Source organism: Alosa sapidissima, chromosome 5 (genome assembly GCF_018492685.1).
Source record: "Alosa sapidissima isolate fAloSap1 chromosome 5, fAloSap1.pri, whole genome shotgun sequence".
NCBI lineage: Eukaryota > Metazoa > Chordata > Actinopteri > Clupeiformes > Clupeidae > Alosa > Alosa sapidissima.
The window spans coordinates 35840340-35860499 of record NC_055961.1 but is presented as its reverse complement, the minus strand read 5'-3'; the positions used below and the strand labels follow the sequence as shown (position 1 = coordinate 35860499).

The 20160-nt window shown below is 39.9% G+C and overlaps 1 protein-coding gene across 2 annotated transcripts; it reads right to left on the bottom strand.

Moving 5' to 3' along the window:
• Positions 1–260: 260 nt before the first annotated feature.
• Positions 261–19098, bottom strand: gtf2ird1 (GTF2I repeat domain containing 1). Of its 2 annotated transcripts, none has more exons than XM_042091772.1 (27): positions 18799–19098; positions 14046–14198; positions 13585–13726; positions 13206–13382; positions 12688–12871; positions 11739–12028; positions 11470–11565; positions 11186–11269; positions 10640–10823; positions 9813–9838; positions 9342–9468; positions 9177–9220; positions 8811–8891; positions 6815–6901; positions 5272–5325; positions 5107–5172; positions 4735–4918; positions 3877–3938; positions 3149–3214; positions 2766–3033; positions 2633–2661; positions 2401–2448; positions 2081–2158; positions 1803–1995; positions 1644–1681; positions 1428–1543; positions 261–1300 (listed from the first exon to the last, which is right to left on the bottom strand). In XM_042091772.1, exons 2-27 carry the CDS (start codon positions 14169–14171, stop codon positions 1232–1234), a joined length of 2919 nt encoding a protein of 972 aa, XP_041947706.1. In that variant the 5' UTR covers positions 14172–14198; positions 18799–19098; the 3' UTR covers positions 261–1231. The 2 variants fall into 2 exon arrangements, with proteins under 2 accessions (XP_041947706.1, XP_041947707.1); XM_042091773.1 differs by having other exon boundaries at positions 5107–5169.
• Positions 19099–20160: the final 1062 nt, after the last annotated feature.

The window sequence follows — 20160 nt, the reverse complement described above, 5'->3', positions numbered from 1 at the left end:
AATTATGACAACCATATTTCTAAATGCAAACGTAACTTCGAACCTTTATTTTGGAAATATGAATATAGTCGGAAGTGTGAGTGCTTATGAAATTTAAAAGCCCCAGGCATGCCCAATATTTTGTTCACAGACATGACGCATTTTTGACACTACCATGTTGTGCCATATTTTCATTCTTCTACCATATGTTGTAGGTGTGAGAAAGCAATTTCTGAAAATGGCATGGTTAATGTAGAAAGAGTCAGGATCACAGCAGGAAATAAAATGCAAGGCAACACATTTTATTTCAAAGGCCTAAATGGCATTAAGGTACAGCATATAAATACTGGTGAGTCCAGAGAGACAGTTGTTAGGGGATTAACATATGCCACTCTTTCCTTTACATTACATTACATTCATATTTACTTTTTTATATAATGAAACACTTTAACTGTATTTTGCTTTTACGTTCTATGAACATTTTAATTAAAAACCTCAAAATGTTACTTTGAATAGTGTTATCACCTTGGAATACTCCACAGTGGGTATCTGCACACCCAAATTAAAAATGATCTTGGTGAATATACACACAGTATACCTACAGTAGCTAATGTTGTAATATGTTCAGTCATTTCACCAAGTACTGTTATACTGAATGTGTTGTTTTACATTCCCTGTGTATAAGCATCAGTTGCAAATAAATAAATAAATAATATCACCAATATCTGACTGCTGTGAGACTGGACTGTCAATAATGTGAATCTTTTAGCACCAATAAAGGATTTGTCCACAATTACCTGTGACTTAGTGTGAGGGTAGAAAAACATCCCTACCATAACAATATTAAACGTATTAGCACTGCATGGGAACGTGATAAATTAGTAATAACATTGGGGAATTTTTCAGAAAAAACAGCTCCATGATTTGACAGAGACCGCATCTCTATCCCTTATGGATTGATCTATACATATCTGTTTAACAGCTGTATCACCTAACAAAATCCCTTTGCAATCAGTGAAGCACACAGAAACCTTCTGACAAATAAAATACAAGAAAACAAGCATTTGTCCTGCAAACCACTGTGCAACTTCATGTAATATTCCTTTCTGACATCATACAAATGCCACCAATGATTGCCAGCCTTTAAAACACTCAATACGGGCAAAATTTACTTTTTCATAAGCCACAGCACTCTAGTAAAGCTGATATTGGGAGTTATGTTTATTGTTGTGATTATCAAAAAGGTCCATCGTCAGTACTTCACTTTTCCTGGGACTTGTACATTCACACCACTGTAATCCACCATGTACATAGGCCATTGCTAGAGAAAGAAAGAAAGAAAGAAAGAAAGAAAGAGAAAATGTCAAATAATTTCAAAACAATTTAAACAACAAACCAAACTCACTTTACTGTATTGTTTTACAAAATGTAACCATAACGCAGCTCACCATCACAGGTATCTGATTGGCTGATGCTGTGGATCCCCCACCTGAAGGAACAGACACACGGCTGTTGTCCAAGACTCTTTTGCGCTTCCGTCGATTGGTGGACACTTCTTTCCCTTCTGGAAATGACAAAGAAATAAAAGAGATTTTCAGATCTCTTTAAAATATATATATGTTTGTTTCTCGTCATCTTAAAATGGGATATGGGATAACCCTTACCTGTATTACCAGTTTGCGTACAGATTTCTGCAAATGGCCTGAAAAGCAAAATATCTACATGAGCAACAACAATACATATTAAATGTAGCTCAATACATCCACTTATCCCAAAGCCCCCAGATCCTGGCTCATTGGCTCCAGATTTACAGAGTGACTCACTGGAGCTGGCTTTTGATTGTAATGCTGATTTCTTCCCTTGCTTGTAAAATCTTCTCCAAGCGGATGATGTCATAGGTGTTAGGATTCCTGAAGGGGATGTCGTCCGGGAGACCGGACACATCCACGGAGTCTGGGCTGGCCCTGATGAGTTTGTATGGTACTAGTACAGACCGATCCAAACCCAGAGCTTCACCTTAAAATAAGAACACAATTCTCTTGAATAAGTATAGGTAAGTATCAGCACTAAGATGTGGATTGAAAATAATAATAGGGTATACCATATTTCTTGTTGAAGAGCTCCTTCACTTGTTCTCGTAGGATCACCTTCTCGCCCATGCGGTTAACTTCCTCATCATCTATTTCAGGTATGACAGTAAGAAAACATTCATTTTACTATGTGGGACATCAATTCAACTGAGAATGCTGACAGACCATCACAATACACTTCTCTTTTGTATTTCTGATATATTTAGAAGACACCCAAAACACTTTTTATTTTGGACACTAGAGAGTTGCACCATAGTTATTTAGTCATCATCTAACATCATTTTGCTTGCAAAATGATTTTGTTCCCTTAAAGATATTCATGTTGGCTTACCACTTATTGAGGCATACGCTTTCTTCAATAAAGTGATTCTCCGTGGAGCTACAAGAGCAGTTGGCAGAGAGTATGGATCAATTAAATAAGGCTTTCCCAAACAGAAAATGGAGTAATTGGGTATAGATTTTTTATTATATGAGTGTCAGATCTGTGTATGCTTACAGAAGGCATGCAAAAACAGATCCAAACAATTGAAACCGTTTAAAATACTATGTTATCTATACATTACCTGGTTTGGGGATTAATCCCTGGAAAGGCCTGATATATAGAAACCGAGATATTAGCATTGTGGACCTGATGAACCAAACTCTTAAATATGGGCACACTCTATATGCTGAAATATGCAGAAGGTTGTTTTTTACCTGGTGATGGTGAATCTAATCTTGTCAGCTACGGCCAGAATCCTCTCAAGATTCTGGGACCCAAAGGTGCAGGGTTTGCGGAATGGAATGCCAGGTGGGAGGCCTTCAATAATGACGGACCCGGGGTTGCTCTTGATCCTTTTATAAGGCACTTGGACAGGATACTTAATGCCCAGCGCCTCGCCATACTTTCTGTTGAAGAGGTCTTGGACTTGTTCTCTTAGAGTGTTGGCCAAGTCAATCCGGGACAGCTTTGCCTCTAAGCTGTCTGTCAGGAGCAGAGACACCAAATGTCAATTCTTCAGGCTTAAAGAAATAACTAAAATGTTATCTTTCAATAATATGCAAGTGGATAGAAGATACATATTTGCTGGACATCTCACCAGTAAATGCGGGCCTCTTATTAGCTGGTCCCGGGTCTTCTGTCACATTATCCTTGGAGTCAGGAGCTGGACATTGCAATTGAAACGAAAATATCACATCATAGACATTGACAACATTTTGAAAATCGGAAAATCTAGAAAGATAATGATTGCATCATGGTCATTAGGTATATACACTGCTCCAAAAAATTAAGGCATTATGTCACAATTGCTAAAACACATTTGTTGAAACCTTCCGCCCTTTTTGTCCATTCTCAAACTATATTCACAGAATGTCTGACAGTTCTTGCAAAATCGCCTCAAAAGTTTTACTTATGCTCAGAACCAAACAGTGTATGAATGAAGTGTATTTTGCACTATAATTAAAGCTGCAGTTCGCAAGTCTGACAGATTGAGGGGGCTTAGCCAAAATGTTTAATGTTTACAACTCTCATGCCCCTTCCCCACTACCACCGAGCACCCTCTCATCAAGTTTGTGCTCGTCAGTGCACACCAGACAGCACCAGACTGTGATTGACAGTCAGATCTCACGCAGCCCTGCTCTGATTGGACCAGAAGAACCGGGAGCTGTGGATTTTTGCAAAACAAATAACAGGCACTAGTTGTTCTGTCGGAGCACAGTGTCGGTTTCAGTGAATATGATCAAAAAAATCTTGCCAACTGCAGCTTTAATGTCACAAAGCATTAAATGACAAACACAGAGCAAACATGGTAGTATAGACACTTACCTATCTCACATGGTTGTTGACTCGGGGGCTCATGCTTAACTGGGTCAGTTAACAAATCTGGTCTGCAAAATACAGAAAAGTTTAGGTTTGTTTCCTTTACTTATTATTTATTATCATTCATCACTCAGTTCTGGAGAAGTTCCTTTTTCTTTCAAACAAGCAAGTGTTACACCTTTGCTCAAGAAAAGTACAATCAATTCAGCTGATGTGAAGAACTATGGACCAGTCTTCCTTCTTGTCAAGGGTTCTGGAGAAAGTGGTGTTCAAGCAAGTTTCTGATTTCTTATCTCAGAACAACTACTACACTCTAAGCAGTCTGGTTTCAAGCAGCCTTTCTACTGAAACCTCAAGGTAGTCATCATCCGATCCCAACCCCTGCTGACCCTGTCGAAGTGCATAGCAGCCTCCGCAATCAGTGTATGAAGGTGTGTGTGAACAGGTGAATGTGAGGCATTAATCTGTAAAGCACTTTGAGGTGCTCAGAGGACTAGACAAATGCTACATACTGTAAACTGTCTCATTTACCATTGAAAGTGGCTAAAGCCTCTGCTCACTTTTCAGCCTTTGACACAGTGAACCATGACATTCTATCTATATTATCTGCGCTAGGAAAAGCTGAAGGATGTTCATTCAGTGTCTTGGCCAAAGATACTAGAGCACTACGCTCTAAGATCTTTGGTCTTGGCAAGCACAGGTATCACAACCTCACCACAGGTGTACCTCAGGGATCAGTATTTGGGACCCTGCTGCTCCATTTACACCACTTCCTTAAATAGCTCCCATGGATTTGCCCATCAACACAATATCTTGTGGTATATTCTCATGCATGTATTTTCATCCACATTTGTGACGGAGCACCTTTTGATAACAAACTGGATTTGGCTCCCTGCTGCCAGTATCCTTTTAAGTTTTGCTGCTCCAAAACAATTTGGCCTTCGGAAAGCCATTCCGTCCGGCAGCCCTGTGACATACAAGTCCTCTGGATACATCTGAAACTTGGAGTAGGGCACTTTAGTGATTTCAGGTAGGCCAAGAGCCTCAGCTGCAAATGAGAAAAGAAAAAAGACAGGGGACATAAAACTATACCCTTAAACTAACAGACTACAACAGTTTTTGCAAAAGGAGTAACAGGAGATGAATGACCCATTGTTCAGATATGAGTCAGGCTTTAAACACATCCCTCTCTCTGGACCCCTCACTCAGACAAAAACTACTATCATTTGTACATACTGTATTTCGAGCTGAAGAGATTCTCCACTTGCTTTCGAAGTTGAAGGATCATTTCACCGAGGTCTTCTGAAGAAGAAAGACTTAACATGAAGCCTACTGCAGTGTAGTTATGATACGATAACATAAAAAGAAAAGAAAATCAAAAATTTCAAGAGCGGGTTCTACCTTCAACTACCCTTTTAAGTGCTTCGCCTGGTGATTTCTGGGATAATGCTTCGCCTGAAAGAACAAATTACAATTGTAATTTGTTTTAGTATATCATAACACAATATAACATAACAGACAGTAAAAAAAAGGTTTCCTCTCCAACACTATGAAATACATTGTTTATCTGTGCTTTTTGCATTTCAAATGACATTGCAATTGGTGCGGATCTCTTTTGCTCTTACCTGCTGTTGTTTACTCCACTGATCAATTGAGACGGGCAAACGTCAACATAACACATTAATTAACATTAATTGCAGTTTTCAATAGACTTAAGTTAACATGAACACTTTCATAGGCGTACATCACACCTGCACTTTTTACGGCCGGGCTTCACCAGACTCACAACTGCAGCAGAGGGTTTGTGGCACATATGCTGCAGAAATCATCTTCCACTATGATCAGTGGAACTGGCAACACCAGCCATGACAGCAGTGCATATACAACGCCGACATTCGGAAAATTCAGTTGTGCTTTTCAGTGTAGCCCGGACCTTGGTGCTCCAATTTTAATGATGCCGATTAAGATTCCAAAGCACTGCCACAGTGTTTTTGCCAAGCCAGAAATACACAATTCAAGTGTTCGTGTTAACTTTATGTATGAGGCTTAAGCTTAGGGTCTGGGCACTGGGTCTCTATGGTAGGGGAAACTAGACTAGTGGGTTAGTTGTAAAGGGGAGTCTTCTACACACACACACGCACTAGCAATAGAGGTAAAGGCTATACATCTATCAAGGTCTTCTAATATGAAGGCTTTTGGGAACAAGGCTGCAGAACATGGGCTGGAATAAGGTGTGCATGGTGCAACAGGACCTTTAAAACAACCCTCTTCAGTACACAAAATCTCTGTGCAACTCTTAACTTTTGTCTGGAAATGCATGATCACCCAGCGGACCTTTCTGGTCACATGAACACAGTGGACCAGAGACCAGAGAGTGTTTATAAAAAAAAAATTGAGATTGATTAGCTGAGTTTTTTCTGAGCTCTTTCGTGTAGGCAACACGTTCCCAAAGGGTTTACAAACTCCAAGGTCATTGATTTCCAGGATAGGGGAGTTCCTGGGAAAACTCTGCATGCTCCCCTTCATTATGCTTCTACACAGAAGGGTCATGCATTCATTGTAAGAGTTTTGGATGATATCAAATAAATATTGGCAGGTTAACATACTTGATCAAGACACTGACTAATACTAACACCTACACTGTCTGACTAACACTGTCTAAACTAATAAACATACAACACTGAGATTCCAAGCCCTGAGGACTGAGGAATTTTGAATCGGGGAGTTAAGGGAAGAGGGAGTGGGGCTTCAGGGGCACTAGTAAGTTACAAGGGGGGCAGACGGGAGAAGTATCTGTTAAAAAAAAGAGTCCATACGTTTGTGGTCTGGATTTAAAATCTCTCTAATGGAAAGAGAGAGAGACAGGCAGCTGGCAGATACCCCGTGGCGGTGCCGTCCTGGTGGTGGGGTGGGCAGAGAGGTGGGGGAGAGGGGCAGCAGTTACCTGCGTGAGGCTCTGGAGGGCAGCGCAGGTCAGGGGTCACCGGGTCAGCCGGAGACTCACTCGGCTCCTCCGCAGACGGAGTGGTTTCTGGGAAATTAAAGAAATTTCCCGGGGGAATGATTGACTGGCATTATAAAATGACACTTTTGTAATATTGCTTCATAATTATGTTGTTGTGAGAACAGATTGAAAATCAGAGCCAGAAAAATCGCTGGCAGGCAAATCATTACTGACAATAAACGAATTGAACAAGGGAAACAACAGGGGTCTAGAATGTGTGTACCGGTATGTTGCTTGATAAAGTGTTCAAAAACCTATGGAGGTTCCAGCAACACAAACAAGGTAAAATGCGGTCCTAGAATTACAGTTTTTTTCTGGTGCTTTTCTCAGATCAGAATGAAAAGTCTCATAACTATTAGTTCAACCTCCACAACATTTAGTCATTTGTGCACATCATAGTAGCAATTTCTCCTTCCTCTGAACAAACTGCAAATGCTTTTGAACATGTATCAGTTGCTTTGTCATGTCAGTCAAAATTAACTATACTTATGGATGCTGAATAGTCGTTCCCAATAAAACTAATAGTCTTTAGTCTAATAGTAATTTCATTGCTTGAGTCATTACATACAAAATTGGTGAACTAGTTATCAAATTCTGTCACAATGCTGTAAAATTGCAAAGAGCATATACAGTAAAACTGTGAAACGTACATATTCAGTGTCTTGTACTCACTTACTCTCCTAACTACAGCAATTTGTAACTTTACTGTAGTTTTCAAATGGCTGTACAAGTACTGTATAGTGCTGTCTTGAGCATTTTCAGGTAGTGTCACCAAGTTCTGACCTTTTTTTGCAAGGGAAAACACTGAGAGCATAAACTGTCAACTGAAAACATGACAAAGCCATTTGACTATTTTGTTCATAAACAATGGCGTCAAGACAATGGTTTTCATTTTGATAACACTGGCCGTTTCATTGACATAAATACTTGCTTTTGAGGAATGGACTATCCATTTTGAGCAAGTGACGTGCTTTTGCAGGTTATCCACTAGGTTTTGCAGTTTGCACTAATTGTTTTTTATGAAATGCACTAACTGCTATGCAAATGTTAATAGTGATGTGAGAAAGCACCAAAGCGACTGAGAAAAACTGTAAGTTCCTTGTCTCTGACCATGTTCTGTCAGTGCAGAAGTAAATTTAACTATGGCATTATAGAATATTCCAAAACAAAGCCACTGTATTCAGGGCCCTGAGCTGTCTAACATGGATTTGGGGACATTTAGTCAAATGTTTTGGTATAGTCAGATGGTTTTGGAATAGATACCTCAATCAATTCCCATAGCCTTCCATAGGACTTTAAGATGTTTTAAGTTACAGTGTTGAGATGTTCTTCTAAAATTGTTTTAACATGTAATGCATCTTTCTGTTTTCTTTGCTTTGTTTCACAACTGACCAACCAACCAAACAGTTTGGCCAATAATATGAGCACATCATGTTGGCTGATTAAGCTTTATTGAGATGACCACTGTCCCCACTGAGCTTAGACGGCTTTGGAAAGAGCCTTTTTTGCATCAGCTCATCTGTTACCACTTCCCCGCCGCTCACAAGAGAGCAAACAGGAAATGACTGGGCTCTGAGTTTCCTTTCTTTGCATTTAGGGCTTTTCAGCTGAGAGGGAGGTTTGCTCTAGGTCACATCACAAAACATGGCATTATTCTGAACTCAAAATGACACCCCATGACTAAGATAACAAGAATATCTCAAAAATGTTCCATAATTGTAAGACCGAAATTAAGTTTTCAGATATTACTTTAGAGATCCAGCGACTGTATGTGAGTGCTTTGTCCCTCCAATGTCACCTTTCAAATTCTGCTACTATCCTTCAAAAAACTCAATTCACATAATACGGTTAATGAGAAATTACGAAATCTCTTCAGCGAAAGGGTGACGGAACGTCTCTTCATTTTAAACAGCACAAAATGATTGAGGTGTCTTACCTGGTACTGTAACCTGAATTATATCCCCATCTGGTGGTTCAGTCTTTATTTTCTTCAAGGGGACGCAGTCACCTGAAGGTCCTAAGAAATAATGAAGCATTATTTCACATATATTTGGCAGAATAGCCACATATTATTTATTTGGCTGATGAAATATGGTCTACATGTCTGAAATGTTTATTGCCATCATGTTTCAAGTTAAAACATGCAAAACAGTCAACCTAAAAGTAGATCTGCAGACAGCACAAAATACTGCAAACAGGTAAATCTTGCAGAAGTGAGCACTTTCCCTGCTGATTAAAGCAAAAGTCCTGTGAGTATCAGGCAATATCGGTTATAAATATACACCCTATAATTTATACAAACCTGCTTCGCAGTCTGCCAAGGGACTCACACAGGAGCTTGTGGGTCTAAACACAACAGAACATAAAGATCAGCTATTTCCTCACTCTGGATAATGAGCAGCACCACTGTGCCGATGGCACTACACAATAATGGCATCCTGGACGGGACATTGCGGCCTGGAATCACCTGCTGCTCGGGGCGTTGCCGGGCAGCTCTAGGGCAGCAGGGGGCACTCTCAGGTTCTCCGAGAAGCCGTCCTCCAGAATGCATCCGATGTCCGGCTTCCCTTCCTCTTTCGAGACCTTGCCAGCAGCTGAGGGGAGGACCAGTGAAGATCAGGCGACACACGGACATTAATCTCTAATCCCCTATAACAGTATCTAACTATAACTTTCCTTCTGTTTGTGTTATGTATGTGCTACGACACTCAGTAATGTATTATGCAATACATTCCTAAATTTCCTTCTGGATTAATAAAGTATCCATCCATCTATCCATCCATCCATTACTCTATCTAAAAAGTAAAATACCATGAGGGAAAATACTCAAGCATTATATTGAGAAGATAACAAGACACACAATATTACAAACAATGGGGTGCAGATCACCACAGATTTGGTTGTTATAGATAAGTTGTTATAGTAATTAAAGCCTTACCTGTAAAAATCCTTTCATCAAACATTCTGCAAAAAAAGAAAATTTTCAAACAAGATTGGACATTCTTCATGTTAACAGAGAAGTCCTGTTGATTCTAATGGGATTAAGGGAGGTCTGTAAGGTCAGCAGTAATATAATAAGCATCATACAGTATCTACTCTACAAAGTTGCCAAAAGCCTTAAATCATCTAAACCTGCTAAAACATGTGGTATGCATTACAGCTGGAGCCCTCCTAATTAGGCCAAGTGAGTGGGATCACAGTGCATCATGTATGGCAGTGATCACCAGCGGCCACGACGCATTTCACTTTAGTTTGGGTGCAGGGCGTGACACCGCCAGATGGCCAGGCCTGCTGTGAGTGAGCTTCACTCTGAGAGGGAACCATATTGCAAGTGCTGAGATGCCACACTAGAAGCCTTGGTCTCTGTCCTTGTACAGATGTAAAGCTCTTTTCATCTCCATAAGCACAGATCAGTACCAGTGAGAAGGTTTTCACAAATCAAAGGCACACATTCTTGACTGTCTCACAGTCAGGAACTTAACATGCCACATGAGTAATTATCACTGCTTTCCTGTCTGTGGCTCTCATGTAGGTGTTAAAAGCTAGAATTTTATGTATGTGTGTGTGTGTGTGTGTGTGTGTGTGTGTGTGTGTGTGTGTGTGTGCGCGCGCGCGCGTGTGTGTGTGTGTATGTATATGTGTGTATGTATATGTGTGTGTGTGTGTGTGTGTGTGTGTGTGTGTGTGTGTGTGTATGTATATGTGTGTGTGTGTGTGTGTGTGTGTAGGGGTGGGAGTGGGGATGGGGGCAGGGACTGCTGTTACCGTTTGACCACAAAGCGGACTCTGTGCCGCTCCTCCAGGATGCGCTTGAGCTTGGGCACCCCGTAGGTGCAGGGTCTTTTGAAGGGAATCTTGTCCGGAATGCCAATGATCTCCACCGCCTCGGGATCACAGGCGATCTTCCGATATGGAACAGGAACCATGTGATCCAAACCTAATGCCTCGGCTGAAGAGCACCACAAAAAATGGATAATTTTGCTATACTGGATTCAGATGTTCAACATTATAAATATAAATATTTATAATGATATATATAAATATTATAAATATATATATATATATATTATAAATCTGGTCTGAAACGATCTTCAGCACAGATATGAATGCATATGAAAGCAGTCTAAAGTCTAATCAATAAGATGTTCAAATACAAGTAACTCTACCTTTGTTTCAATATTAGCAATGTAGCTTGAAAATGCTATTGCTATACAATGTGTTGGGTAAGATGAGAGAGGCAATCTAATGTGGGAATAAATAGCTAGCTGGGACATGAAATATATAGCAGGCTTTAAATCTTGACTGCCTTACCATAACGACTGTTGAAGAGAATCTGGACACATTCCCGTAGTGTGTTTATGTCCTCAGTTTCTCTTATAAATGAGTCCCATTTTTCTGTGTTGAGACAGATATACAGTCCATCATTAAAAATGAGTACAGGGTAGAAGCCATAGAATAAGGTTCTCTGATCTGTCAGCGCAAGATGTGAAGTTGTTTTTCTAACACTAATTTGATAGCATGAGGAAAAACAACTTCACATCTTTCCCTGACAGAACAGAGAATGTTGTACTTTCAGAGGAACCAAATACACCCACCTGATTTCTCATGCACAATAGAGAACAGAAGACGCTTAGAGATGTGAATACTCGGTGGGCACTGACCAAGGTCTCCAGCTATGCCAATCTGATCACCTGAACACATAAAACAACAACATCAGATATGAAATCATATTGAAATATGACTTCATGCCCCACCATACGCATAACAGTGATGGCAGCCTGCAGTACATATACCAGACTGTTGTGAATATTCCCTATTCGAAAGTTATCTCTAATATTGCCGTTAGGCTGCAGGTCATTCCTACCATTGTCAGCACAGTCCTTGGCAGGCGATGCTTTCTCGTGCGCAGACATCCACATGCCAAGGCACTCTTTTCCAAGGTTGTGAAGGGAGATGGGTTTGATTTCCTTGCTGTCGGGGTGAGGCTGCGAGGACACGGGCATCCCGTAAACAAAACTGGACAGCATAGAGTTGCTGACGGAGACGTCCTGTCCAGAGGGCTTGGCGGTAGAATGGCCGCTGACATTCTTTGTGCCCGCATGATGGTTGATATCGGCACTGGGTTTGGGATCTCGCACCACCTCCTCTATCGTTCTGTGACCAAATAAATAAATAAATACATTTTAAAAAGTTAGCACTCTCAATGAGTCAGACAAGAGAAAAAGTTAGGATTCTCTGACAGTGATCTTCTGACAGTGCATCTCCCATATCAGATATCTTGCCAACAACAGTATCCTTATCGCTTCATACCCTGGAACTTACTTATTTCAATATTTTTTGTATTGCAACTTTTCTGAAATGTTATGTAAGTATAAGTCATCACACAATGGAACATCATGATTTTACATACAGTACACTAAAGGACATGAACCATGGGATGATGGATCATATTATTACAACATAATACATTTGTAATACATTGTACATCACAGATTAATCTGGACTGTGATAAATTGTAGGTGTGGCAATCACAATCAAAAACCTTCAGACACATCTGCATGAAACGATGGTTATGGCTATGCAAAACGATTTTGTCCAAACGACATACAATAGCCACTATAAACATTATCATAAAACTGTAACAGTTTAAAGTAGTCATATAGCCTACATAAACAATACTAATAATCTTCATGTTTATGGTATTTAAACATACTGTTATTCTGACATGGTTACTCCCCTTGTCATGTACTTATATCTACACATCATAATATGGACCACAAATGGTCCTGTAATTAAAACACCCTTCAACATACCTTTTGAGTGTAAAACGGATACGGTTGCTTTGCTCCAGTATTTTCATTAAGGTCTTGGTGTCATACTCAGCAGGTTTCCGTAGTGTGATTCCATCAGGCAAACCATGGACAACTACTGAGCTGTGGTCCTTCGAGATCAGATCATAAGGCACAGGGACCAGGCTGCTTTTCCCAACAGCCTCACCTTAGGAGAAGTAAGAATTTAGTGCTATTATCATATAGAAACTATGGAGTGAGTTGTTGCATAGAATTAATCTACCCATATACAAATGCACTTTTGTCATTTTTAAACTCCATCTATTTATTATACCAAAAATGTTTAATATATGTGTAAATTTCTTGGCACATTGAATCAAATAGATTCAATGACTTCATGAGCCTCAATAAGCCTACTGTTTCAAAGTTAAAGGTATGTCACTTATCAAGAAAGTATGTGATTATTGTTAAATCACTGAATGAAATACGTTCACCCTGACTGCTTGTTTAAGGGAGTGACTCTGAAGATCAAGTGTTCCTACTGTAAAGCACGCTGAACACCTCCTCCACCATTTTTCTTAAGACAAAGATGTTGGAGTGAGCATCCGTTAAGGCTCTCTGTTTCCCTTGCCCAGCATCTTTCAGTGCATTGCTGGACTCTCCATCTCGGGCTTTACTGTGGGAATTAACGGTGGCCAAAGCCTGCAGACAGGGCACTCCTGTGAAAGAAAGAAAGAAAGAAAGAATGTTTTAGCACTGCAGCACTGAGGGCAAAATTCACACATTCCCTGTATGTCTGTGTCTGTGTGTGTGAGAGAGAGAATATGAGAAAGACAGAGAAAGAGAGAGAAATACAGAAAGATAGAAAAAACAGATAAAGAGAGAGACAGAGAAAGAAAGAGAGAGAAAAAAGATGCTCACGGCAGAATTTCTGAAAGTCAGTCTGAATTTCCTTCCTGGAGTTCAGGAAGACTCTTCCTTTTTCTGTCCCCATGGCGATTACACTGTCCTCATGAACTGTGACACAAGCCACCTCCGCATTCAGCTTGGACATGGCTGTGCACTGGAAAGAAAAACACTTTTTAAAGCAGAAGTCAGTACATTTCCTCTGACACAGTGACAGAATGAGCATTTATGGTCCTTACAATTTTTCAAATTGAATATACAATCTACTGAGAATCGTTTTCATCATCTTTTCATCTTCAATTCATTTGTATGCCGATTATTTATTTTTAACTGTAAGGTGTAATGAGACCTGTGTCGATGGTGAATGCTGCACTATAAATAACAATAAATTGAATTGAACTGTTGCATGTAGCATGTGTTAAGGTACATGCTGTTCTCATACATTCAGTTGACTAGTGTATGCTCAGTGGTCTTACCACAGAATCCAGTGCAGAGACCAAACTGGTCAGAATCTCTTGCCTCGCGGACACCTGGGGTACTCGGATATCCACCCGTGAATTTGGTCGAACAGCATCACATCCTGCCTTCCCGATCTGTGCCATTCTTTCCCAGGCGAAAGAGGAACTCACCTGCCAAAAGTGACCAAGATCACAATAGTCAGTTTCCAATATAACATTTCTCAATCAGTCCATTTCACAAGATTTCGCCAACTTCCTCTGGAACAAACCCAGTCCACAGGAAAAACAGAAACAGGAAGACGTTTCACCCTGCAAATTAAGGTATCATTAACATCAACAAGGCAGGACATCTGGTCACTGTGATATGGGCTTATCGCTACCTCAATATGGTGTTTTTGCTTGTTCATATATTAGTATATGGAACTGTAAGTTGTGCTCAACATTGGTGAGTGCTTTACTGTAGTACATGGCTGACGAAAAATAAAAAACGAAAGGTCCGTCACAAAGCTGTGACTCAAACAATAGTCTACCACAATATTTCTAACATACTGTGCCTGTCAATTGCTCATTAACACAAATATTACATGGCAGCAACTCAATGGATTTAGGTATTAGGTATGGTCAAGACTGCTGAAGTTCAAATTGAGCATCAGAATGGGAAAGAAAGTTGATTTCAAGTTGACTGTGAATGTGGCATGATTGTTGGTGCCAGACGACTTGGTCTAAGTATTTCATAAACTGCTGATCTACAATCTCTAAGGTTTACAAGCAGCTTTTCTGAAAATGCCTTGTTGGTGCCAGAGGCCATATAAGAATGGCCAGACTGGTTCGAGCTGATAGAAAGGTGACGGTAACTCTAATAACCTCTCTTTACAACCAAGGTGTATAAAAGTATCTCTGACACACAACACAAAGAAGCTTGAGGGTGATGGGCTGCTACAGCATCAGAGGACTACATCAGATGGCCCTCCTGTCAGCTAACAACAGGACACTGAGGGGACAATTTGCACGTGCTCACCCAAATTGGATAATAGAAGATTGGAAAAATGCTACGACGTTCGGATGGTAGGATCAGAATTTGGTGTAACATGGAAGCATGGATCCATCCTGCTTTGTTTGAAGGGTTCAGGTTGTTGGTGGTGGTGTAATGGTATGGGGGATATTTTCTCCCTTAGTACCAACTGAGTAATGTTTAAATGCCACGGCCTATCCGAGTATTGTAGCTGTCCATGTTTCTTTGAACATGACAATGAGCTAACTGTACTCAAATGACCTTCACAGTCACTAGATCTCAATTCAATAGAGCATCTTTGGGATGTGGTGGAATGAGAGTGAATGTTTCCAGCACCTTATTAAATCTATGCCATCAAGAATTAACGCAGGTCTGAAGGCAAAAGGGGTCGTCCATGTGGCTATATAGTCTTTCTAAACATTCCAGTTTAACACTCCTATAAGATAGATATAACACTTTATAGTATTTTAAATTAATTTCTCGTTAGCTAATCCTAATGGCACATGACGGCAATATCACAGCCTAAAAATATAAGCACACCTTGCAACTTTGAGAACTAATTCTGACTGAAAAAATAATACAGCTTCAAAACATAATGAGTAGGGACAAAAAGCAGAGTTCCAGAATAAGCATACAGATTACCTACCAACATGCTACATGGCTAATAGTTTGTTATGGACTTGACTAAACAAGCCTAAGATGCTGCTGTATAGCACAGGGGGAAAGAAAGTTGTGAGCTTAAAAAGTGATAGTAATACCCTGTGCAATGCGCTAGGATAAAACCAGAATCCGTCACACCCATGTGAAATCAGTTAATTACGATAAGCTTTTGTCAGCCAATTAAAGCTGACTCTGATTATTGCCTTAAAGCCCTTCATCCAAATTGCTCTCCTCTAGTGCCACAGAATGGCCAGCACCATCAAATCTCTGCACCCGTGAAATGTAAAGCACATTCAATTCCAGTGTCAGTGGCATCTGTCCTCTCCACTAACCTAACCTAGGATAAGTTAGAATGCTATCAAGTCATGGCTGCAGACATGTTACAAACAAATGGGGTATAAAAAGCACATGAAAATGAACGGAAAAACTAAAAGGCAATTATATAATGAAAAGGTAAGGAGAAGGAATAAGGGGTATAGAAAAAAAAAAATCGCAATCCTAATTCCAGGCCTGGAGTTCTCATGGCAACCACAATCCGTCTCCTTGGAAACTAATCTCGAGGCATTTGAACAATGCAGCTCTGGCCTTTAATCTCTCCAGACACTGAGAGCCATTATCCTTGCCTCCAGGCAAGCCCAAACCACAGTCTCCACAGTGGGGGGAGCCAAACACACTAAGCCAAACAATTACTTGTCTGAATCTGCCCCTCAAGAGCAGATAGCAAACAGAACCCCTCGCCCTGCTGGCTAATGGGCTACACACAACCAGCAAACTAGCGCAGCTACGAGACCTAGACGGCCTGTTTTGATCATATCTTTAAGACAAACAGAATAATGTGCCTTGAGTAAAAACAAAGCAGAGAGGCTGCTCTGATTTCTCTGCTGCATTATACACACCATCTTTAAACACTTGCATATCATATAAGGCCCGGGCAGGGCTAAGATCAGACTTGGGTTGTCATCAACACAGCCCATGTAAAGAGAATAGCTAAACTAAAGGCAAAAGCAGGAGGCAAATTATCAGGCCTATCAGACAGTCCTTCAGTCGTAACACTGCGCAACAGGTCTCAACATCATTCCATCTTTCTTGACATATCCAAATGGCATGTAGCTCTCTATGGGTAAACGTTATTCACAAAAGAGTAACTTTATGGTTTTGTCTCTCTGCATCATCTCAAAAGCCACAGCTCTTTTTCAAACCAATACAACAACTAGTAGGCTAGTCTTTCCTTTGAAGTGGTGGTACCTTGAAGATGATATGCATGGTCTGGTAATTTGGTTTTGTTTTATATTTAGTATCACACACTGTTCAGGTTTGTGTGCTTAAAGTGTCTTAGTAAAGGCTTCCAGCCATTTAGATTTCCCCTCAGCATACAATGTTACGTTCTTCAGTATATTTCTTCATAATGATGGCAGCACAGGCTACTGTAACCGCTCCTTCTCTTCACAATAATTGGCCATATGGTACTTAGACATATTACAGTGATCTCAAAGAGGATATCATACATTTCTGAGCGGTTTTTCTAGCTAAGAGGCTTGCAGCTCTCACTGCCTCTGATACACAATACTTTGTTAATACCTTCAACAACAGATGCCGGCCTAAGAGCCCTTGAACAACAAAACTGTATCTAAATCGTTTCCTGAAAAGCTGATCATTGACTTTTAATTGCTGGATCGTAATGCATAAGTCATGTTTCATAGCCTACAATGCATCACAACTGTATATTGCCCAGACAGCCCCATTTCTGCACCATCTTATTGCACAGATCTGTGTATCATTATCATTATAAATGACTTATAGCATGCAAAATAAATACATGTTTAATCTTTTTATTTCTTTAAATTTATCAAAGAAGGCCTCTGACTGTTTTTCAATTTGACAGCCTTTACCTCAATTTCCTACATCAGCATAAATCAATCTAAATCTGTCCTCGAGCCAATAACACAGGGGCAATGCCCTCAAAGTCATGTTTCAGCAAAATTATTTTACTTGATACTTTCAGGTGGGAAAGAATATCAAATTACAACCATATTCAACAAGTTTAGCACAGCATTCCCCATTTTGAAGACATGAAATATTGTAAGGCAGCACAAAGCACGACGGGGATATGTACCCTACTTCACACAGCTGGTCGGACAAAATGTCAAATTACTGAGCTGTCCCTGATCTTAATCTGGATATGGTTTGGAACGTTTGTGCAGTAGCTAGATTCTACTTGCTTTGCAACCAGATAATAACATGTTGCATTGGTTTCAGCAATCAAGCTAATAATGATCTTGCTTTGTCCATTTAACAAATGAAAGTGTTTCATTTCAGAAGACTCTAGGTATATCTAGGTACTTAGCTGTCTACATCTGTTTACAGCGTCTGGGATATTCGGCAACGTTAGTTCTGTTCTGGCTAGAAAAGAGATAGCCCTGGCTTGCGATGTTCAGTTTCTAGACTCTAGCATTCTATGTGTTTGCTGTAATTTGTCAATGGTTAGCAGTCGACCACCGAAGGAATGATAGCTAACCTAGCAATCAGCTAGCTTCATTTGACATTGTAAACATGACCTTCTAAGGCTGACCAAAGTCTCGTAAACTATTACAGTGGTGTACACAGTTTATACTGTATAGACTACGGTGTCCGAGTCTCGAGTTATAAATTGTAGTAGCCCACTCCTGGTAACGTTACAGTGGAACGTAACTGGCTAAGTGCAAATTATATTGCGTTGTATCCTGCATTACGAAAAGACAGTCATTGGTCAAGCGTTGGAGTGTAGAAAACTCTTGACAGCGATAAAATGTTAAATAAATAATTAATTTTCAATTTGACCTATTCTGCAACACAATTAACTAACTGAATGGTTTCTACAAGAGGCGTTTTGACAGATGAGCCTGTGAAGTTAACGTTAATTCCTAAATTAGCCAGCTCGGTTGCAAGCTAACCCACAAATATTAGCTGGCTAGCTATTTAGCAAATAGCAACACGCCTCCCCCTAGAATTATAATCTGTAATTTCAAAATTCGACAATCCACAAAAAGTCACGTGTCAAGGAATATATGTTTGCATAAAAGATTAAACAACTTCAAAATGAAAGCATTACTCATTTCTTACCTTAAGTTATCGTTATAATTTCCTTATGCCGTCAATCCCGGAATAGGTTTATTATCCGTTTAATCCAATGGTAGCTGCTGGGTGAAACTCCCATCTATAAAATATCGTTCACGAGTTCATATATCTTCTGATTTCGATGCATTATGTATACGTTTAAGGTAATAATATCGATACGCCTATATTTCCTCTTTTCCCGTTTCTTTCTCTTTTCTTTAACAGTGGACTGTGTCCCCTTTCCCCTTTCTTTGTTCTGTAATCCAGTAAAATTGAAACTCATTCGCCTCTGCTAATCCCAGCCCAACTCAACAACAGCATCTATTGGCTGTAATTTACATATAGGATTAGGAACCTCTGGAAATCCATAGAGGGGAAACTTGCTGTTAGAAAAAAATACATGGTAAGTGATAAACATTGATGAAGATTGTGAATAACATATTGTTTGATTTAAACATGATAGTCCATAGCCACCTCTATGGACTCATAGCCTTCTTTATGGGCCAACAAAAAAAAGATGCATTATTATGAGTATATTGTCAGCAAATTGGTTGAGTACCTCATGATCCAGTTTCCACACAATGGTCTTCTTTCAAAATGTAGGCTAGGTGATGTGCACATTAGGCTATTTTTTAATTACTATAATAGGTGAATTGCATGGATCCAATTTAGGCTGTAGCCTACAGGTTAGGCAAAAAGGCTCACAATAAAGGTAGGTACTTCATTGCCTGACACAGCTAGATTAATTCCTGTGACATTTCACTCTAAACTTAGAATCCAATCTCCTCTCAGAAATGTTCCCCTAAGAAAGTCAGTGACCGGATCCACATCACAGATATCCACTAGGCCTAGCCTACTTACTAAACTTGAGTGGCATAACCAGCCCACCACTTCAAATCTTGTTCTAGTTGATTGAAAATAATTATTTTCATTGTTCCAGACAACAGGTTGGTGACCTCCCATATATATCTATACATATATATATACTTGGTAGCCTCAGTTAACTCTCCAGACTTCAAATAAATGGAAAAAAGCTGCCAGAAATCTTTCTTTAGCCCTGTGACCAACCATAACAAGCACAGACAGACTAGCAGAGTAAGCAACTAATATGTCTATTTTAGTAGTTTAGCCCTTTACTCAATTTCTTTGGGTAAAAGGTTGTTGTGGTGTGTGAGTATGTGTGGCAATGCACAAGGAGTTTGCTTTAATTTATATTCTATTTCTGTATATATTCTCTAGTTTCTATTTCTCTATATTCTGATTCTATTGTAGTTGGGTTCATTTTTGCACTTTTGCATGCTACTCCTTTGCACTCATGTTGTACTTCAGCAGTTTATCAGTGTCCAGAATTGCAATTGGGAAAGAGAC

Coding starts and splice junctions, on each gene's coding strand:
- gtf2ird1 (XM_042091772.1), bottom strand. CDS start 14,171: ATGGCACAGATCGGGAAGGCAGGATGTGATGCTGTTCGACCAAATTCA. Junction 9,469..9,812: donor TGATGAAAGGATTTTTACAG/GTAAGGCTTTAA, acceptor TCCTCCCCTCAG/CTGCTGGCAAGGTCTCGAAA. Junction 5,326..6,814: donor CCCTCCAGAGCCTCACGCAG/GTAACTGCTGCC, acceptor TTGTTCTTTCAG/GCGAAGCATTATCCCAGAAA.